Source organism: Poecilia mexicana, unplaced genomic scaffold, assembly GCF_051168715.1.
Source record: "Poecilia mexicana isolate PSO_F unplaced genomic scaffold, ASM5116871v1 scaffold_11, whole genome shotgun sequence".
NCBI lineage: Eukaryota > Metazoa > Chordata > Actinopteri > Cyprinodontiformes > Poeciliidae > Poecilia > Poecilia mexicana.
This window is the reverse complement of record NW_028263380.1, coordinates 222511-245605: the sequence shown is the minus strand read 5'-3', so window position 1 is coordinate 245605 and position 23095 is coordinate 222511. Positions and strand designations below refer to the sequence as shown.

General features: G+C 38.3%; 2 protein-coding genes across 3 annotated transcripts; both read right to left on the bottom strand.

Moving 5' to 3' along the window:
* Positions 1-942: 942 nt before the first annotated feature.
* tmem200b (transmembrane protein 200B) lies at positions 943-3044 on the bottom strand. The gene has a single exon (XM_088009899.1). The coding sequence runs from the start codon at positions 3034-3036 to the stop codon at positions 1777-1779; it is 1260 nt and encodes a 419-aa protein (XP_087866025.1). The 5' UTR covers positions 3037-3044; the 3' UTR covers positions 943-1776.
* Positions 3045-11709: 8665 nt separating this feature from the next.
* LOC106910179 (tRNA selenocysteine 1-associated protein 1) lies at positions 11710-20291 on the bottom strand. Of its 2 annotated transcripts, none has more exons than XM_014976758.2 (9): positions 20131-20291; positions 15462-15559; positions 15285-15399; positions 15146-15195; positions 14922-15053; positions 13505-13621; positions 13192-13399; positions 13070-13106; positions 11710-11942 (listed from the first exon to the last, which is right to left on the bottom strand). In XM_014976758.2, exons 1-9 carry the CDS (start codon positions 20152-20154, stop codon positions 11782-11784), a joined length of 942 nt encoding a protein of 313 aa, XP_014832244.1. In that variant the 5' UTR covers positions 20155-20291; the 3' UTR covers positions 11710-11781. The 2 variants fall into 2 exon arrangements, with proteins under 2 accessions (XP_014832244.1, XP_014832246.1); XM_014976760.2 differs by having other exon boundaries at positions 15285-15384.
* Between the last annotated feature and the right edge of the window lie 2804 nt (positions 20292-23095).

The following is a 23095-nucleotide window of genomic DNA, read 5'->3' as shown; positions in this document are numbered from 1 at the left end:
AGGGTCATATTGTTATATATATGACCTTGGAAGCAGGGAAGACGCCGGGGCTGAAAAGCAGCAGAAAAACAGCCAGTACCACTTAGCAGGAAGCTGACAGCTTAAATAGTCTTCACAAACTGGTGACGTATGTTTGATATTATCCATGGTTTTGATTGATTTTGTGTTAAGTAGCAGCACGGCTTGCATTGATGGCTTCAACCAGTTAGCAACCATTCCGTCATGTATGGTGGGATGGCATTGAAGTGAATGCTATTTTATCGCATTCACTTCAAGTTTGTGGAAGACACTGACTTTTCTTTATTATTCATTATTATAGTGGATGTCATGGGGCAGAAAAAATTAAACACAGTCTTGCTGTAGGTTCAGTCCAGGAAGTGCCACAGGTTCTACATAGGTAAGGGTGTGTTGAATGGCTGTGATGCCTGGGAGATCGGTGGAACTCCTATCTACATGATCCCAATACATGGACTGCTGTATTCACATACCCGCGATGCCGGATTGGGCATGCTGAGGCTTGAAAGACTCATTCCATCGATTCAGTTGGGGCGAATGTATTGGATGTCCAGGTCATCTGACTAATGATGCACGGTGTGTCACAATCTGACTGAGAGAAACGGTAGGTCAAGGCCGGTGGTGATCCTGGTGGTGTGCCCATAATGGGCAATGAGGAAACCAACCCGGGTGATGCAGAAAGTTCGCCAGCCTACCCCGACTGGCGATGTGGTGAAAGCTTGGCTTGGGTGGCCCTGGAGGTCCAGGATGTCGTTAATGGTTAGTTTCAGTTATGAAAAATAATAAAATCAGAGATGATGTTTGCTCAAAACTTAGTCTTAAATTAAGTGTAAAATACTGAAGCACCAACATGCCTGAAGAAGCCAAGTCTTGGCCATTTCAGCTTATCATATCCATCAACATCAAGAAGATGCTTTTTAGAACTTAGATCCCACCATTTAATGAATGTGCTGAAAATGAAGTTTCACAAAGTGCTAGTTAAGAGGAAACTACATTGTGAGTGCATACTTAGAGGAGTAGCTCAAAGTTAAGTCAAAACATTGATGTCACAAGTTAGAAGTACAGCATGCCATGTGAACTGGCAATAAGGGCAGGCAAAAAGACTAAATAATGTAATCAGAACTGATGCAAATATTTGCCAAACAAGAAAATAAGATCCAAGTTGTAGAAAAGGTTACAATTATTTTGGACAAATAGCAGAATAACATTTCATTTACATTTAGTTTGCATATGTGGTCTATTGTAACATGCAATTGCATTTGTCATTAGAGACATAAGTAAAGATGTCTCATTTTATATAGCAGTTCCATTTTTTGAGAGCTGTCAGCACTTTATGGCCTCATGAGCCATAAATTGGTTCAGAAATGTTTATAGAGAAGTAACACTACTGTGTGTCATTACTACCAGTGCACAATTTTGTATGGGAAACATGCCCATTCATTTGGCAAGAAATGGTAGTTTCTTGTTTTACTGCCAAACCAAATTGAAAAGGCAAGCAATATCTCCACTTTTCTTCAGCAGGCAGTTTGTGATGCTCCTGTTCTTTAAAAATGTAGAGCTTCAACTACTTCTATCCAAATTAAAAAGTCATAGTTGCTCTTCAACACTTCACCCACAACAAAGCAATTTTTAAAAATTCTGCTGGTAAATAATTTTGTCCATATTGTATGACATCATTTGTTATCTAATCCCAAATAATTTAAGACTAAAAATAGAAAAATATTTTTTCTTATTTTTCAATTTTTTTTAATCCAACATCTGTCACTGGAATGGCCCAGAGCCAAAACTCTTATCCCAGTAGGAACACTGATGCTCCAACTGGTCCAGGAGTTTGTCCACAGAGTCCTCTTTGTTCTCCAGTTTCAGGTATCGTCTCCCACTTCCCAGTTCTAGTCGAGGCCAGCTTCCACCGGTTTGGTCCTCTTCTGCATCTGTTGTCTCTACAGGGATCCTCACACAACCCTGGGAACTTATCTCTTTTTTATTGATTTGGAGCTGATTTGTCTGAATGTTCTTTTTGCATGGGAAGAGTTCCTTCTCGAAGTGCAGCCCAATTTGGGCTTTGTAAGGCTTAGTCCTGTAGCTCATACTCTGACAACGCCTGTGTTGGGCAGCAGGAAAATCCACCTCTTCCAGCTTAAGGTTGGACATGGAGCTAGCAGACACAAGGCAGAAATTAAGCTTGAGGAGTGGGGCAGTCTGTAAACTGAAACAGTGTTTGCTCCACAGTTCTTCCCCTGTCTGAGAATTACTGTCTACCTGGCAGTGTTCATATGACTTACACAAGGTTGAAGGGGGTGAGGGTACAGGCTCTGACTCTTTGTGATGAGTCAGAGCTTCTGTCTTCAGGTCTGTTTGCTGGTAGATGCCTTCCACACTGCCCTCCTTGTCCCTGATGTAGGTGGTCTGCAGTAGGGGCTCAGAGCATGCCAGCTGCTGCAGACACATGATATTGAGATGAGCAGCAGGCAGACTGCTTACCCACTGATAGTGTTTGGCCATAGAGTTGGCTACTGCCAAGTCTCTGAGGCCTGCAGAGGGCACAGCTGCTGATACAGAGCAGATAACATTGCGCATCTGAGCTAGCAGCATCTGAGTCTCTCTATCTCTATTTTCATATAGGACAGTGTTTGCACATATCAGGATGAATAGTCCGACTCCCATGATTACTGGCCCCAGGAGCTTCATGCGGTCACCATGGAGGAGACTGGCTGGAGAAAAGAGCCCCTTGGTACCCAGGCTCCAACTGGATGGCTGTGGATCTGAAATGCTTTCCAGTTCTGTATCTTCTATTATAGATGACCTTGAAAACCGATAGGGCCAGTAACCAGCTACAGCCAGAGCAGTTCCAACAGCTACCACAATGACCCCCAGAACCAGGAATGCTCCGGGCATAGAACGGATGCGAAGCTTGCCTTGAATCATCCTGTCCTTCTTCATTCTGCCTCGTAGACAGAAACGCGGCTTCCGTCTGCAGGGAGGAGATGGTGGTCTAATGCCTCTGAACATCTCAGTCTTCATGGCACAGTTTTGTCCTGCTTAAACTCTGCCAGAAGTCTGTGAGAAAAGTACATTTGAAGAATTAATGCAGTTAACATCTAATCCACCAGGCAGAACATAAAGAATAATTATAATAGAATTCATCTGAGTGTCTTTTCCAAGTACAAATTGGAAATTTGTACTTGGATGCAAAATTGGATGAAAATATACACAGTATAGAAATATTTGATCACAATGATTAGGCATATATCTATGAAACCATTGCCACTCACTTTTATTGAAGCAACTGTGTAAAACTAAAAGAACCAACATGACTGCATTTGCTTTAACAGCATCTGAGTTAGGCATACTTCCAGGCTTTTCACTTATCCCATCCCAGTATTTTATCTATGGGTGGCCACATATTTGTCATGCAATGTTTTTTTCTGACAACCTCAAATTTTAGATATCATAAAAAAATTATTGTAATATTTTTAATATGTTGCAACAATTTTGTACCTTTTTGAATAATTATGGAGCTCATAACTTTTTTGCACATCATATGACAAAAGAAGATGTCAGATTAAATCATCCATTCATAACAGCTCAAAATGTTATTTTCAGAAACATCACTTTTTATAGATTTATCTTACTGCACATAATTTCTTTGATGATTTATTGATTATACTAGGAAAAGCAACACATATCACTAACTAATGTAGGATTCCAGGAATATTGAGTGGTGTGTATTGATTGATTTATTATAACTTATTATTAGAGTTCTTGCCAGAAAACTGAAAATAATTAAAAGGTTGAGTTTTTAAATACCACAAATGTTTTGTCTCTCAAATCAAGTGCTGGTCCAAACCTCAGAACATCCTGAACAGCAACCCAGACTACTTCAACTTGCTCCTTTCAAGGCGGAAAAGCTGTGGCTCTATTCCAAGCCCTGCCTCTGAGGCTGAGCTGGGCCGTTCTACAGATGAAGCTCATATTGGCGAGTTGTATCCAGGATCTTATTTTTCATGTATGATCTGTATCTCCTGGTAATAGGTGAAGGTGAATAGGTGAATCAATCGACATTTGTAAATTTGGTAGATATTTGGTTTAAAAGTGATGGTTTCCTTTACATCTAGAATTAATTTTAGACAGTATTTGAAGTCTAAATGCAGATCTGTTTCATCTGAGATTCAGTAAAGCAACAAACAAAATACAAAGGAGCGAAAGCAGCCAAACTCAAATTCAACTATCATACCTTTTTTTCTCACAAGATAACTAGCTATTGATATATAAATCCCTTGTCAACATTCAGCTGTTTATGATGCCATTTTTATTTTTTTATTAGAGATGCACACCGATCCAATTTGTATCGGTCCCAATATTTTAAAAAACCTAAATCAGGGCATCGATTTTTCATTTTGTTGCAGAAATTGCCTCAAGTATATGTAATAAGGAGCTCAAATTAGTTGTGTATATGTACCCAAATGTTTCTTCTTTTTTGGCATGTTGGCTAATTTACCTGCTCCTCTTTCGTCCCATCTTTTCTTTTTTAATATTTGGAGGGGCTGCTCCGCCCTTATATGCAAAGTACTACGTCACTTTATGGGGTTAAAAAAAAACCCAACACATTCTGCTTTGACCTTGGAGGAATCCATTTAGGAAACCACCCATGTTTAGACTGCACACACAATGAAAGGTACTGTTTAAGAAAGTTTAGATCATTCAGTTTTTCCTCCAACATGCTACAGATCTTCTGTAAGCCTGTTGTGAAGAAGGTTTTGGTGGGGATAGCAGCATCACAGTCTGTGCCTTAAAAATTCTAAACAGGTGTTAAGGAAGGCTGGCTTTGTTTTCTGGACTGGGCTGGAACCTTTGGAGCTGACTGTGAAAAGAACAATGCACAATAAAATAAATAATATAATGGACAACCCTGAGCATTTTCTTCACAAAATTGTAATTGGACGTCTTTGGTCAGTGGCTTCTTCATTCTTGCTGTAATGGAGACCGCTAAAGGAGATCCCTTCCATATCCATCACAATGATTCTTTGAGGAAACTTGGGTCATTTGAATTGCAAAATTTAATTTCTCTTTGGGGAAATATTTTTCATATGAACTGAATCTGGAGCAGCCAGTGTTGTGGTACTCGAAGTTGGTCTTGGTCTTAAGACCGGTCTTAAGACCATTTTTTGATGGTCTCGGTCTCGTCTCGGACTCGACCGCATTTGGTCTCGGTCTTGTCTCGGTCTCGGGCGCTGAGGACTCGGCATTTTATTTCAAGACCAGTCAAGACCGCAACTGTGAAAATATCACTAAACGTACAGCATTCTGTCCACTTTATTTGTTAACATCTTTCTTTTCAGTGGATGCAAAATGCACCGATTAAAATCCAAGCAACTACGTGTTTCTGTTACTCCCCCCACCCTCCCCACCTTTCACTCTCCCTCCTCCTCCCCTCCCCACCTTTCACTCGCGCGCGGCGCTCCATGACATGCGCAGTGGTTTCCTCTCAGCGGCAGAAAATGTTTGTCTAATCGTCAGTAATATAGTAGCGCTGCATAAATAGTAAGAAATCCGATGGCCACAGCTAACTCAGCAGCGCTTCGCTTTCACAGACGTCTAACTTTATTCGTCACTTAGAAAGGTAGCTCAAAGAAGGTAAGCTCCGTTAACGTGATGTTAGCAAAGCTAGCTGTACAGAGACACATAAGCATTGTGATGAAAAATGTTATCACTCACTGTGCTGAATTATTGTGCGGAGGTGTTGACTGACTTGTCGCATATATGGGACAACGCTATGTCCAAAAGTCTGCAATATAGTGAGGTGACATTCAGAAACAGTCGATTCTTCTCCACGGCTCTTTACTTATTAGATAGGACTGGAGTGTCACTCACTGAGAGCCGTTGTTCTATCAGATAGCCATACGCTGTCAGGATAGCATACATGCATTAAGCATTAAGAAATCCGACCGTCAGAGGAGTTGTCAGTTCACCATACGCAGCAAGTTATGATGAACATAAGTCATTAAATTGTTTTCAATGATAACTATATATATATATATATATATATAACTATATAGATATACATGTGTTGTCATGGTTTCAAAGTGTATTTAAAGCAGGGTCTGGCTGTAGCTGGAGTCAGCTACAACACGCGCCCGTGTAAAACTCACTTAACCGCTAAGTCAGGATGCCATACAACTGTTAATAACAAAGTGTATGACGATCTACGTCATGATTCTATGTTGTTGATTAAATGAAATCTTATGGTAATGACGTGTCTGACAGATATAGCCGGTGTTCTATCAGATAGCCATACGCTGTCAGAATAGCATACATGCAGTGAGTACCATGCCAGCGCATGCGCATTAAGTCCGACCGTCAGTGGAGTTGTCAGCATACGCAACAAGTTATGACAAAAATAAGTAATTAAATTGTCATAATATGACATAATATGATAACTAGATAGATATACATGCGTTGTCGTGGTTTCAAAGTGTGTTTAAAGCAGGTCTGGCTGCAGCTGGATGCCATACAACTGTTAATAACTGTTAATAATGATCTACGTCATGATTCTATGTTGCTGATTAAATAAAATCATATGGTAATGACAGCGTATGCATGTCTGAGCTAAGCGTACGACTATCTGACAACGTATGCTGATCTGACAGAACACCGTGAGTTTGTGCTAAGCGTATGACGATCTGACCTGACAGAACACCCGTTCTTTGTTCTTGTAATGCTCTGTGTACACACTGCATCATTATTTTATTTTATTATGTACGTTAATATTTAAATTAACAAATAACTAAAACACAAGAACCAAAGAGCACGCAGAGCATGCACATTGCTCTTAGATTGTTTTTGTTCAAAGTGGCAGCTGTAATATCTGCCATGGTGTCAGACTACCTGGCTTCATGTACTGGGAGAGAGAGTGAGAACAGTCACGATGAGCACCTTCTGTTTGGTTACTTCTTGCTTGTTGCTCCTTGGTCAGTGTTCATAGTTGAACGTTATTTACAGTCAGGGCATTGCCTCAATTGCTATGTTTAATGGTGCAGACAGTGGTGGCTTCTTATATGAGCAATATGGGCAAATGCCCAGGGCGTTATGTTTTTAGGGATGGCATGAGACCACACTTTTTAGCACATAAATGGAATATTTAATATTGGTAAAATGTATTAAGTATCTGGGTGTTTTATGGTAATATGGATCTTTCAGATTATTTTGAGAAGCAATTTCGATCATATTTTACATTTTATTGTGTCATGTAGCGCGGGCCGCTGGTCTTGGTCTTGACTCGGTCTCGGACCCCAAAAGTCTTGGTCTTGTCTCGGTCTCGATACACTCTGGTCTTGGTCTTGTCTTGGTCTCAGGTTGGGTGGTCTTGAACACAACACTGGGAGCAGCTGATAAGGTGCTTAACTGTTCTCCTATAAAGAGATAATTTACTCTCAGATTGGAATTTTTACCAAAACTATTACAGCATCTGAATGATATGTATGGACATGCTTTCAATCAGTTGAAGAAGGAAATATATTTTCTGCAATATATTTTGTTGAAGTGAAAAAAGTTAAATCAGTCTGCTTTATATATATTAATGCTAGAATTTTATTTTTTGCAGCCATCCTTGGGAAACTTAAACAGAAAAATAGCTCAGAAAAATAATTTGAGAATAGGACTTTTTTTTTTCTTTTGTATTTTTATGTTTTGGATTTTGTTTACCAGCACTGATATGAACAGTTGTAATCTTGTCAAAATGGAAAAGCAAAAAAAAAACAAAAAAAAAAAACATAAAATGTTAGACTTGGTTAGCCCACGTCTAACTTTTTAATGACATTTACTTTTTAAACTGACATCATTAAAGATTTTTTTGTAATATCAGCTTTTTACCTTTTATTTTCTTTTTGGATTAAATAAAACTTCCCCCTCCTGTTTTTGGAGTTAATTTGTTTTAAAAGCTTTTTCCTTGTCTCACACCTCTTGGTTCAAACTCAAGGACGTCCTTGTTGATCTTGAACTTGAGGTCACTAATTATTTTCAGGATGGTTTGTCAGTGGTAAGGAACAAAACATAATGGAAAACCCCAAAAATGTCATGCATTCATGGCTTCTTAAAAACATAAATGGATTAAACACAAAATCTTGTAGTGTGATTGTGTTGTTTGAGAAGTTAATCTAATCTTAGGCTGAAGTGATTTTTTTTACATCACACTGTGAGACTATGGATATGTTTTAATTGCAGTAATTGATTCTCATCTATATTGATTATCAAAATCTGATTTTGACACTGCATGCCAATTTTCACTTAAAATGATCACGGATGCAATCTGAGGCACTGCATTTTTTCATAAGTATACATAACCATGGTTATACATTGCATATTTTTTGAATAGTTTGGTAACATTTAGATGTCCTTACGTTCACAAACGTGTCTGTTGTAGCAGGGCTAATAAGATGGGATATTTCACATCACACTGTTCATCTGAGCAGACAACTTTATGCTATAAAGAATTGTCATGGGTGTTGAGCGCACTTGACAGTAACACATCAAGAACACTTGAAAGCAGAGTGTCCAGACACTTTGACCCCCAATGTTCTGGGGGAGGCAGAACTGAGTGTGGCTATGTTCATCTTTATTATTTATTGTCTTCCCACTATGTGAGGCAGCTAATTAAAGGCCAGCTCGCTCCAAAGAAGCCACAAGTTGTGTTACAAGATGACAATAAATGTTTATGTCTGATGACCTTCTTGGGTGTGATACGTCAATAAAACCTAATAATACTTATATATTTAGTTGTGTGCAATGCAAAAGCCTCACAAGCTTAATATGCCTGAACGCCAGGGACAGTAAGCCGTAGGAACTAGCTGACCGCATAAAGTCCATAATAAAAACTAGTCTACAGTTTCTTATTTGGAAGGACAAAATCGTTTTGTTTACCTTGGCGATGACCAATCTTAGACTGTCGTACCGCGACGTGCTGTGCTGAGGAATCTCCTCCTGTTAGAGACCGAGCAGAATTTGACAGTCTGTCCGGGTTGCACCATTCCTATACTTCTGCCTCCAGCAGCTCAATGAACACACCGTCAATTCGGCATAATCCTCGGCAAGCGAGTTGATCTGACTGCAGTTCTCACTACTTGCTGATAAAAGAGGAATCTCTCTTCCAGAAATTATAATCGATTAAATTAGCAGCCGGTCACTTGAGAAAACTTGGGTGTCCCTCTCCGATCTAAACTGACTGATAGCTTGTGGAATCCATCTAAATCAATTGCGAAACATAAAGCCCAGGCTAAAGTCATTCCAACTGTTGCCCGTATTCCAATACATCCTCCTCAGTGAGAGTGAAGAAGGACAAAGCACCGTGTCTGCCAACTCGTTGTGCCCCACAGAGAGCTGCCCCTCCCGCTCTACTGAGTGCCTGCGGCCGTTGCCTGCATGATCCAGCAGTCAACTGAATAACATTCCTGATTCTGTGCACAACATTTTCGAAATAAGGTTTGCGACATTCTTCGAAATGCAGAAAGCGTTCTTAAAGCAGAACTGCTCTGGATTGTCTTCCAAAATGATTGAAAAAGACAAAATGTGTTGAGAATTATAAGAAACAAATCAGAGACCTTATAATTTATGAACTTGTGGAAAAAATGGAAATACATAGTGCAGCTATGAGAAAATATTTTGACTGAATACATTAAGTATTAAATTAATTGGTTAACGGTCAGGTATCAATTGTTCAGGACAGTAATGAATAGGTTAATCCTATTCAAATAAAAAAAATACTTTGATACCAAACGAAAATTAAATGGTATAACTCAGCATGAATTTAGCATTTTTATTTATGCAACAGAGTCTCATCTTCTGTAGTTGATTACTAAGCCATTATTTCATCATGAACATAAGAAAATGTCTGGCAAAGACGCTACTTTTAAGTTTCTCCAGGTGGAATCAAAATCTGTACTGATCTCATTAACTTACAGAACCCCAAAACCCAGCTGCTTTCAGTGTTGCTTACATTTATAAAAATGTGGCGAGTAACAAAGTACATTTACCTGTACTACTGTACTAAAGTATATTTTCTGAGTATCTTTATTTTAGTGTTGTTGTTTTTTTTCCTTTTTGGAGAACTTACAACTTTCACTCTAATACATTTCAAAGACAAATATACTTTCTACTTCTCTACATTTCTTGTAAGCTTGTCATTACTTGTTCCTTTTGGCTGCAGTCTGCTGTTGATGGTTTTCTTTACTAAAGTAGAACTGACCACATGCTATGCTCCTCAGTCACAAGAGCCTTTCTTAGAAACAAGTGGCATCCACAAATTCCTTACACATTGGCTCAGGGCTTCAGGAAGAGAAGTCAACATTAGGTACTATGTGAACCAGGTGTCAAGCAAGGATGGGGACATCAGTCCCCAAAAAGGCATTATAAAGGGGTGCCATCTGAAAATTCTGTTGTGGCCTTGAAATAAATTTTGTCCTAGGGACATAATGAACAATAAGTTTTAACATAAACCTATTGTATCATTTTGTATACTTATTGCTAGGGAACCCTGGGCTAAATGGGATTGATTTTGTAAAACAGTGTTTTACAAAATGTCATGAATACTATTTGGTTTCACCTAGTGGTAGAGGACCAGTGTTGCATAATAAAGTCTGAAGAGTTCTAAATTAAAAGTGGACATATGCTTTGAAATTCTTTCTTTTCACATGTGGTCTATATAAAGTAGAACTGATTTGGTCTGAATTCCTGGTAAACCACAGCTCGTTTACGTCTGTTCTGACGTGGAGTTTTGGAGCAACTCGTTTTTGCTGGTTTTTGTTTGTTTTAATGTGAATGAGACATTTCACGCCACGCTCCCTTCCAGGTCGCAGTGTGTTCCACTTCACCTCGTCCAGCTATTTTTGTAGTTTGAAGTTGGACTACATCACTGCAAGGGGAAATTAAATGACGGATTCACAAAACTGATAAGCCGGAAGTCATAACCTTATTTAGCAGTCATAAAAATGTTATAGGCAGGAGAAAAATGAACAGTGTGAAAAAAAATATACATCAAAAACAATATAAAGATCTATGCAGCACCGGGAGAGATTAAAGGTAATTTTTTTATTTTGCATTTCTAGACTCAAAGTACAAAAAGAAAAAAATGCATTTAAGGACTAAAAAAGTTAATTTGGACAATAAACGTCAAGGGTTTTGTTTTATACATTCTGGACCAAGGCAAGCTGATAAAAAGCTCAATTTTGTTGAGCTCATGCTCATCTTCTGTCTCATCTGTTCAAAGGACATTCTCCCAGAAGCTGCCAAGTAAATTTGTATTGCTTACTTTGAGACCATGGGAAAATGAAACCTGGCAGAGAGAGTGTGTGTGTGTGTGTGTGTGTGTGTGTGTGCGCACACGAGACGTTCTAGCAGAAAGCGTTTTAACATAAAAAATGTACTTGTTCCTTTTTATGCTCTAAAAATAACTTGGAGGTTTTAAATTTTCAGCAAACTTTTTAATTCTGTAACATTTTATTGCATTAATAATGGTGACACACTATGGCAAATGTATGTTCACAATTCACAGCCTCAATTCCTAATATTCTTTTGCTCAGAATTTATAACTACACATTCAAGCTTCCCATCATCTTTAATCTCCTGAATGTGTTGAATAAAATGCAGATAGTGACTGAAGAGAGATAAAGCTAGCCTACTGTGAGATTTCACTCAACTCAGACCTTTTAGGAATAAAAATCAATTTATTTCCTCAGTGTTTCAGAAAATAAAACAAAAAGGAATTGAAAATGTTTTTTATATGGAAATGGGGTCAGGCAGGTTGGAAACAATATAGTCTTGATTTGCAGAGAACTCTGGAGGATGCCAGTGGCAGTCTATGATTGCATCGTACAGTTCTTCACTGAGGTCAATAAAGCTCCTGTTAGTCTCCACTACGTCCACCACCAGGCTGGGATCTACAACACAAGCAACAAAGACCAGTGTTACAAATTGGACAGCCACCTCCCACTTCACAGTTTTTATTAGGGCCATCAATATTAACATGTGTTAACATCTAAAAAGTTTAACATTAAAATTGCATAGCACAGATTAATCACATTCCATATTTTGAGATAAAATCCTTTCTCTTGTGGAGGGTTCCACCCAGTTAAAAGAAATGCATTTTTACACGGTTTTGTACTCCGTGCAACAATGGAGAGTCACAATGGTGAATGAAAAGGATGAGCGAGGAGTCAGACTGGTGTGCTTAGTGGTAAATTTCACTAAAAAAAAAAAACAAACTAAAAAAAAAGCGGTTAGAACGAACATCCCCATATATAGAGGACACCTCCATGTAACCATCCCAGCAAGGAATTCCATCCTCGGTTTCTTTCCAGCATATCTTTTCCCTCTTCCTGTCAAATAAGGTCCATTATGGCAAAGCAATTCTTAAAAGAAAAAAAAAAAGTGATGGATGTTTGGTTAAAACTAAGGTAGTATGTAGCCCAACTATTATCCTTCCATCAAATCACAACCATCTTATAGTTAACATTTCTACATTATGTTTGAACATGGACTGGTGTATAAGTAATTTGATTACATTTTTTAATCAATTGACAGCAACAGGTTTTATACAAAGCACTCAAAGTTCTGAGAAGCAGCCATTTCTATTTTTTCCTCAATATTAACCATATTGTCTTTTTTTATGTAAAACAATACAAGAGCCAGACAGAAGTTATCTCTCGCTATTTTGCAGCAGCAACAATATTGTTTTGATATTCTTCTTGTGCCATCATTAACATTTCTAAATCCACTAGTGAGAAGAGGACCAGGACTCGCTGGAGGGGCTACGATTCTCGGCTGGTCTGGGAACGCCTTGAGATTCCCCCAGAGGAGCCGGAACAAGTGGCTGGGGAGAGGGAAGTCTGGGCCTCCCTACTTGGGGTGCTATGCCTGCGACCCAACTCCGGATAAGTGGAAGAAGATGGATGAGAGAAGTATAAACTTTCAGCCATGGTGAATTGTGTTGTCTGCCTTCTATTGATGAGGGTTTCTCATGCTCAGTCTTAACTCAGTCAAAACACTCCACAATACAAAAACTTACCTTCAACTGCTTCTTCATCTGGAACTGCTTCACTTTCCTGAAGCAAAAAAAGAGCATAAAACATCAGAATGGCTGCTGTCAATAACAGTTGCTGTAAAAGTTGCTTAGCACAGAGAGCTCACCTGTACTTGGGCATACTGCGAGTAATCATACTGAGGATAAGTGTAACCATACATTCCTGCAGTCTGATCATACCCCCATGAGGAGTAATACCCTGGATACGCTTGCTGCTGGTACTGGTCATACTGGTCATAGCCGTATCTGTATCCTGAGCTGGACTGCCATGACTGTTTGCTTTCTGACTGCTGTTGCTGCAGCTTGTTTCTTAAGCTGGGAGAGGGGGAAAAAAACACACTCCTGAATTTCTCTGATGGGCATTGATTCTGCTCACATATCCATCTGCACGCTGATGTAGCCCATTTGGAAATGACTCACTTATTAGCAGCCAGACTCAGCCTGAGAGGTTTGCCCCCGAGTCCCACAGCACCCTGACACTCATCCAACGCCCGTTTCTGAAGCCGCTCGTCTGGGAACTGAACAAAGCCACAGCCCCTGATGTGAAATACAAGGGCAGAGTTCAGAATGTTACAAGGAAGGCACCTTGTTTATTAACAGCAAACATCAATATGAGTCATGTTGAGACAAAACAAGAACTAATTGATACTATACAATATGCTGAGCATGACTATACTGAAGATTTTAGAGCAGTAATCTCAGACTGCACTCCTCAAGGGCCAGAGCCCTGCAACTTTTAGATGCATCCCTTGGCCTACACTAATTAAATGGCTAAACTGCCTCACTAGCATGCAGTCAAGCTCTACAGAGCTTTACTAATGAGCTAATGTTGGAGCCAGGTGTGCTGAAGCAGAGAGACATCTAAAAGTTGCTGGACATTGGCCCTTCCTCCCTTGGGGACTGGAGTTTGAGACAACTGCTGTGCCTCTCAATCATCAACTAGCCTCAGCTTCACTGATTTCTTTATTTCCTATTCATACAGATACAACACCATTTCACAACAAATATCTCACAGTAGTAAGCTAGACAAATGCAACCAAACATAATAAACAAACAAAAGACAATAATATATTTTTAAAGAGCTATCCATGCAGGAGGTTGCATCTCATAAACTGGATTGCAAATATTTGGAAACAGCAGTGACTAAATTGCAAAGTCCTGCAGATGATGTTTGTTTTGAATTGACACAATATAAATTCTTCAGAATTAATTGAATTAACCTTTGAGAAAGAGTTACCATCTATGGATAAATAAAGCATCCATCCATCTAGTGGCAGCTTCTTCAGTAGCTTTGTGTAGTTAGAATATATCATCATCTAACTTGCAGCACAGAAAAGAGGAAACTTTAAGTCTTTAGTGAATGGAGATAAATCATTATTTGTTCTACAGAGACCAACTTCCTCTAGGTGGAGCTGCTACAAAGGATGACTGGGTTCTCACTGTGAAAATGATCATTTGAGTCTCAAAGTAAAAAACAAAAATTAATTAGAGGGTTTTCTCCAAATTTTATCTAAATGTCTTTTTTAGAACCTGAACAACAGCTGCAACATTGTTCTGCACTGCATGTATGCACATATCATCAGCATTTGTGAAAAACACAGTGACAAAAACCAAACCTAAAGATGTTACTTTAACAGAATAATTCTATGGACTTAAACTATTTCTGATTTATCTATTTATGTCTTGTGACACAGAAGAAAGTATTTTCTCACAGAATCTGAAACAAACTTTGCAAAAAATAAGTGCAGCTTTATAAAAATGAGCAGTAAGATGGATTGTCAGCAACATGACAGGCTGATGTTTTTGCACACAAATAAGTTCTGTGCCTCAGTCATACTTAGAGTTCCCCATGCTGTCAAGGACCACTTTCCCACCACGGCAGGACGGGTAACGGTTGTAAAAGAACTCATAAAGCATCCCATCATCCACCTCTGGAGTCAGGTCTCCCACAAACAGAGAAAACATCTGACTGAAGGAGAGAAAAAGGCAGCAAGACATCAGAAAGCATCCTTTGAGACTGATTCAATCTCTTGAGTTTTTTGGTACTTTAAATGGACTCACCCAGCCTCCTGTTTCCCAAATGTGGCTCTGTTCAACTTGAATCTTGTAGGCTACATCAAAGACATGTAGATACATTTTCAAAGGGATTTACATCAAACAACACACAAAGGAAAATGTGTTCAGGAAAAATTTCAAATACCGGACTGGCTCCTGGCATGGACTTCCCGTTTACTTTGCGGAGACACCTTTCAGCTGTGGCCTCGTCCGACATCTCTACGAAACAGTAACCCAAAGCCCCCCTGGGAGATGGAGAACTGTTAAACGTCAAAATGAAAGCACTGCAAACGCTCTAGCTGGCTGTGGGCTCAACACTTACCCTGTCATCTTGTTCCGAATGATTCGCACATTCACCACCTGTTCCCCCATTGTGGAAAAGGCTCTAGTGATGAACTTCTCATCCATGTAGGTCTCAAGCTGAAGTGGAAAAAACAACAACAAATAAAAGAGAAATGCATTCCAGGAATAAATGATTTAGTCTGCTGAGCACCATGTTCACGTACTGGTGTTTCACCACAACTTTCCATTTGGTCAGTTAAAAGTAGAGCTGGGCAATACATTAATAATTGATCGTGATAGGCACGCAATCAATATCAACAGATATTGATCACGTGATCTGATAAAATATTCTATATTAGATATATAAAATAATTACTGAAGTATAATCCAGAACTGCACAGCATTCTGGGGGATGTAGGCAGAGGAAATACTTTAGCCACTCAATCGCTCAGTCAACTAAGCAAGGTTGGTGGCATCTACTAACTCACCCACTCTTTGGTTACCTAGTAACAACCTGTTGAGTAACTTGTGCAGTGGCAGTTTGCCACCGTGCCTCAAAAAAAAAACAAAAAAACAACAAAAACAATAACGATAAACGTGCGAGTGAAAACTGGATAAAACAGGAAAAGTTACATCACCACTTTGGCAGTATTTAAGAGATTTAAAACAAAACAATTTAATTATATATGGACAATTATCGATAGACTAATACAAAGAACTTGTATTGTAATAAGGTTTTCAGCCACATTGTCCAGCCCTAGTTAAAAGTAAATGAAACTGGTTCTTGTCTTTATTACACATTCTGTACACTTATTAATGGGTTTACAGAAAAAACAAAAATGTAGCATAAAAGTCATAGTTGACTCCATTATACCAAAATATTGAATTCTTCCAGTCTTAAGGGATAATTATCCCTTAAGAAAGTTGTTTCACTTTTGATGCAACATGTGGCATTATTTTTTAACAACTGAACATCGTTTTCTTTTCAAAGTCTAAAATTCTCAAGATGCAACTTATGTCTCATCTTCTGTTTATATGCATATTAAAATAAAAATGTAGGAATTGTTCTGCAATTTACAGCATTCATACTGTATTTTCCCAGGAAATGTAAATTTTTTTTAGTTATATTCAACATTAGCAGCAGGGTGATTTTTTTTTTTTTTTTTGCGGCAACATTTCAGTTTCAGGACTTTTGAAAAAAAAAAGTATTAATGTTTTAAGTTTTAAATATTGTGTTACAACACTGACATGTTTAACAATAAGAAATTAATAATGGGCAAGTTCAGGATTGGATAAATTAATAATTACAGGTGTTTTTTTTTTTTCACCATTGTCTCTGAATCTCTGAATGTGTTCCACCCTGTTAGGGACATTTACATATAGACCATAAATGGTTAAACATGTCAATTTGGGGGAAAAAATGACTTTCTTAAAAAGAGTGTGTCCCTTTTACTATATAATATGTTTTATTTTTGAAATTGTAACACATGATGTAGTTACGAATCATTTATGTCTGTATTGTAAAAAAAAACAAAACAAAAAAAAAACTTTTTTTACTCGTTATTACTGACAGCATAGAAAATATTGGTAATTTTAAAACGTATACCAATATGTGCATTTATTGGTCTTCAATTCCCAACATGGCACAGAAAAATTCACAGTTATTAATGTTTCTGTAACAATATTTAATAAAAATATGTGTGGAATGGGACATCACATGGTGGATTGTCCCATAACAGGGTGGAAATTCAATGTCTCTGATTCTAAAATCTGACAATTTTCATCATTGGTTGCAGAATTGCCTCTTTCAAGTCAAAGTATAGGCAGAGTATTTGTCCTGGCTCTATTTGGGGAAAAAAACAGGTGACATCCCTGTTGTGGATTTTCCCATGACAGGTACTCATTGTTCCCCTCACAGGAGTCAATGGGGGCAACTAGTGAAATGAAAACAGACAAATGGCAAAGACATCTGATAATACCTCAGACTACTCTGCAACTCTATTCCATTATCTGAAATTTTTTATTTTTACGATTACTTTTCACCCTAATTTCCACCCTGTTTGGTTCATGAACCTAACAGGGTGGAACTTTTCTAACTAATCTACCTGTAGCTCTTTATGTGGTGAACATTTAGCTAGCCAACCTTCAACTGAATAACAAACCTTGAATGACTAAATCTAATGTAATGTTTTTTAAATTCTACTAAATAAACATTTTTCACAATCTATCCTAACAGGGTGGAACTTTAAGGTTGACTCATACAGGTTTAACATATTTAAGATAAGAAAAAGTACATAGATAGTGACAGTTGAAGCTTACTTTGTTTTCCATGGTTGAATTCACTTCAAAACCAATTGATGTCACTTCCATTAAATGGTTTTTATGGAATTTTAGACTTTTTGAAGGCAACAAGGAAACATCCCAACAGGGTGGAAAGGTAGTACTGGGACATGTATAATATGAAGAAAATATCAAGTAAGAAAAATAGTTTCAGCAGATTCAATTGCATATTAAAATAAGGTTTAGTCCAGCCAATCAACTTATTGAAGAAAAACAAAATATATATATATATATATATATATATATATATTATAGCTTAAACTTCATGAGGAAGTCTATTACATTGCTCTGGGGACGCAATGAAATTGAGCATGTTGGTCACCAAATAGGTGTGTAAAGAACAAAATAATATTTAAAATACATTTCATTTATATTTGAATAATGGCAAACATCTAAATGTATAATTAAAATACTTTGTTGTAAATATTTGGCACATTTTACAAAAAATAATTGTAAGCAAAACATGGGGACATGGAATGTTGCCGCAAAAGAAGAATCACCCAGCTGTGGTTTTGGGCATGTTGGGCATGATGGTAGCAGCTTTTGAAACGTAGCACTGAAAAGCAGACATGGCTATCTTAGCTTTAATAGGAAAATATGAGAGGGAGCACACACTGTCACAGATTAATTGGTGGCGAAATTAACTTGTGGTGGAAGCTGGGAGAGACAGAATGTTTCTATGGGTATGGCTTTCTACAACCCCTTTACTGAACCAGGAAATAATGCAATAAGCTCAAAGAACTAGAAATCTTTACAAAAATAATATGTGATTCCAGAAGATACCCATTAAAATCTCAAGAAAAAGCTAATTAGAAAGACTTTTATTGGTCTAATATTGTTTATTGCCTTTTTTCTTTAAATAATCTGCAAAACGGCCACAATCTGAAAATTACACAGAACCTGTCCTGATTTTATGTGTCGTTTCAGAGTTTGAAAGTTGTGAAAGATCAAAATAGATCTCAAGATGCCATAAAACAAATCTCAAAGCAAATATTAATCCCTGAAAGCTGACATAAATGTTGAAATGTTATGTACTATTACATGAGAAGTAAGATGAAAGTATTCACTCAAACTGAGATTCTGAAAGTGTCACCAGTTGATTTGGGTCTGCTTTGTACAGCACCAGGTGTCTGTCAGTTCAGAATCAATGACACGTGAGAATATCGGACTTGTATAGTGTTGTGGATGGAGCGGGCAGGAGCTCAGAACTCAGCAAACACTGGTACGAGTGCAGTTAGCATTTTCATTTAATTAGCCATTTGGAATTGTTTATTTTCTTTTTTCAAGAAATTATTATTCACTTGCTGCAAACGTTTTTGAGATAATATTGTTTAACAGGCTCGCCAGGCAAACTTCAGCTGTATGAATATTGTCCAATTACCAAGTGGCATAGCTGTTCGTCTGAAGGTGCAAACGACATTATTTGGTTTCCATTAGGTCAGCAGGAAATTAATCTGCATGATATCAGAACTGTTTACATGCATTGATGTTTGCAGAACATGTCAGTCAACATAAGACTGAGATAAAAGGCATGAAATAATCATCATTACTATATCAACGCTGGGTGATGGTACAAATTCTGACTTGAACTACAGGAATCCTAATTTATCCATTTTAAATGCCCAGCAGCACATTTCAGTCTGTTGCAGTTCAAATAACACGAATAAGTTAATCTGGCTGGACTCTATAGCCGTTGTACAGTCTCCTCATGAGGTGTTGAAACATGGTTTTAAATATTCTGCTATTAGAGCAGAATAATCCAGTCCAAGGTTTGAAGAGTCTAGGTGTTGTAGTTTTTAAACTAGAGTCGATTAAAGATGCGGAAGGTAGTGAAAGATTAGGTGGAATCGCCCTTTAGCCATTTCCCGAATCGGAAGCTGGAATCGGAAACCAACTTCAGCTTCGTGATTATGGTCAAATGCGCTGTTTTCGAAGGGCCCTGAATGCTGTTATGTAGAAAGAATAGTTTTGAAACAATTTTACGTGTGATATTACAAATATATGCCTCAAGGATTTAAAGTAGAGTTTTGGAAACGGTTTCGATACACATGCAGTTTTTTTTCAAAAGGCATTGATGTAGCCTACAATTTAGAAACATCTGCGGTGCGCATAGGTTTCAGCCAGTAAATCTCGCCACCAGTTAATCCATAACACCGGATGTGAACTCACTATAAAGAACAAACTTTATATGCAAATAAATACAAACCGTTTCCTCTCTAACCACAAGTGAAACAAGTGTGGGAGAGATTCAATAGCGAAGTCGTAAAATTATGCTAAGTTTCTACTGTCCGCATGGAACTCAAGCTGTGATAACTGCTAGATGCTACTGTTGCTTACACGGAAACAAAACAGAGCAGCTGTAAACTCACGTTCCCCATCCATAACGTGCTCATGATGCAATCCGCAGGAATTTTCCTCAGGAAAAATATTCACAATCGGAATGCTCACTGACGCAGAAAACTAGACACTCTGCTAACACACAGCTCCACTTATGCAAGACTTCTTCTTTTGAATTTTATTGGCGGCTGGGAACCAACTTAAGGTGCATTTACCGCCACCTACCAGACTGGAGTGTGGCCATCAGTGATCTCAGAGGGAATTTAACATACCTCAATGACGTGTACGATGTGCAAATTCAGATCTCAACGCACTCATTAAATACATGTATGAATGCATGATCATACACCGGCATACACACACTTACATACACATATTCTAAATACGATTAACCCAGTGTTATTTAAAAACCTAAACAAGAAATTTCTAACATAATTGGATTTATTTCCTAAAAGATTAATAATCATAGACAGTCCTATATTCTTTCTGCTTAGTAATGTCTTTAAAAGCTGACGTTCCTCTGAGTATTTATCACATTCTAACAAGACATGCTCCACTGTTTCCATCTGATTGCAATAATTACAAGCCCCATTCTCATGCTTTCCTATTCTAAAGAGAGAACTCGGAGCGCTGAGGTCCTACGTTACGTCACCGCCATCTTCTCTGGCAGCAGAGGATCGGAGCTCCTTAAGTCCTGTGCTGTGTGTTTCAACCGTTTTACGGAACAAACTGAATTCATAGGTATTACCTTCCCGAGGTAATACCTATGTATTAAACATACAGATCTACCTATGTAGTTTAATGTTTGACAATGACTGATTTATAAATCTAATGTATAAAAATAAATACAAGAAAATAATTTGTCTTGAAACGTTAACTGTACATTAAATTATGGAATTTTGTAAATATATTATTTAATAAAACACTGTAAAAGTGTGTCTGTTCATCAATGTCAATATAAAAATAAGAATTATTTCTATCAAATTAAAACATTGTGCTCTTTATTCAGAAATGCCCCAAAACAATCAAATAATCACATCAAAAGTTAGAAACTCTTTAGTCATTACTTTGATAACCAAATATATTAATGTGTGTGAGAAAATGTGTCAATGACAGATATTAACTTAAAATACTTTGTAGAAGTTCTGTCCATTTACTTATATTAGCTTTATGGCACATAGGCCACATTCAATATGGCGGATGCTGTTACGTATCGCAGCAACGGGCCGAAGCGCCCCATGAGGCGTCTATGTGTTCATGTCCATGATTATTACCACCCCAAGACTAGGGCTGTATAAATAAATCGATTTGGCGATATATATATATATCGATATTTTCCGCCCTCGGAAAGTATCGATTTTTCATCCGCGAGTATCGATCCGTTAAACCATAGGGGTCCATAGCCTGACAGCTCTTTTTAACGTCTAGTTTGTTACAGCGTAGCAGCAAGACTCCGCCTCCCTCAGTCTAAGTTTCAACTTGAGCTTAAAGTGCACATTATTAACTACACACCAGTTTTTAAATTGTGTTAATAGGCCAAGTATAACCGGAGTTATACTAAAATTAGTAAACCATATGTTTCCGAATGTCAGAGAAATGTCAAAAGCGCCGCCATTCCCCGGCTTTTCCGATTATGTGAGGGAATTAGATTCCTGTGTTTTTGGAAATGTAAAATCTTCAATAAATAACAAAGGGCTGTATTTTGTTGCTGAGGCACGAAGTAAAGTCGCGCAAGTAACCGTGAAAGAGAAGCGGAAAGGAGAAGCGGCGCGAACGGAGCAGCTGCAAAAGCAGTGAAATCGCGAAATTAATGCAAAATTTGACTTCGTAATTAGTTTTTAGCTTAGCGGTTTCTGTCAGCAGGGCCGAGCGCAAATCGTGACACCGCACCTACTAATGGCACTTCCGGTGGCAGGTGTGACACCTGCCACAAGTGCCACTGCTTTCGGGACTAGCTGCCAGTGTTGTCACTGACTTCGGCTGACTTCTGTCTCTCGTTTCTGTTCTGTATATAAAGGATTACCTGAAGAGTGAACATGGTAACATTCGGGCGCGCAGCGGCGCTGTGTTTTGAGCAGGAAGACGAAGAGGAAAAACCTCCAGCCGGAATCCGCGGCGCAGTGAGGATTTCCATGATAACAATGGCTGATCGATCATTCTTATTAGCAACAGACAAAAAGTATCAGAGACTGAGAGAACTATGAGATGCTGGCAGTCTGAGAGGCAGCTACTCAGAGATCCAAGCAGGGGAATAGCGGCGCTGCGTAGCTGCAGGGAGTCGATCACTACGGGGTGAGGCGGAGCTACGACTTTATCAGTTAGAGGAAAGCAGCTTACAGCCACGGCTAACTCCGGGAGCCAAGGTAGAAAAGCCTTTTTTCCCGTAGTCCAAAAGACTGCATTTGTAACTGCATTTTTACTCCAAAATGTAGCCACAGTGTCCAAAAGAAAAAACATAAGTGCAATCATTTGCATATTGAGAGTCTACAGAGGCTGATAATCTCCCCACTCTGCTCCTGGATTACTGTTTAAACTTTTGAGTTTTATGTCAAATCCACATGAATTAAATGACAGAAACTAATTCTCTCACTGCATCTTTGATTTATTTTGTCCAGCTGCAGACTGTTAGACTGTCCAATCAGTCAGGTATTGTGTAGTTGGTGCTTTTAATCAGTGTCAGTTAACTAAATTCAAGTCTATGGAACACAAAATGTCACTAACATCACTCTGTCCTTCTAAAATCTTTCAGAAAATTGTAAAAATGCACTGAATCGTAGCGAATTGTATCGCTCAACAAATATCGTGATACATATCGTATCGTGACCAGAATATTGTATCGTACCGTGAAATTATTGTATCACTACACCACTACCCAAGACTACTTCTTCTTGGCCTTATTGGTTAAAAAAATAAATAAATAACGTTTGTATGCCTAACCGCCACCTACTGGCATGAAATGACTCAAAACTTCTTACTTTATACATGTATTATTGACAC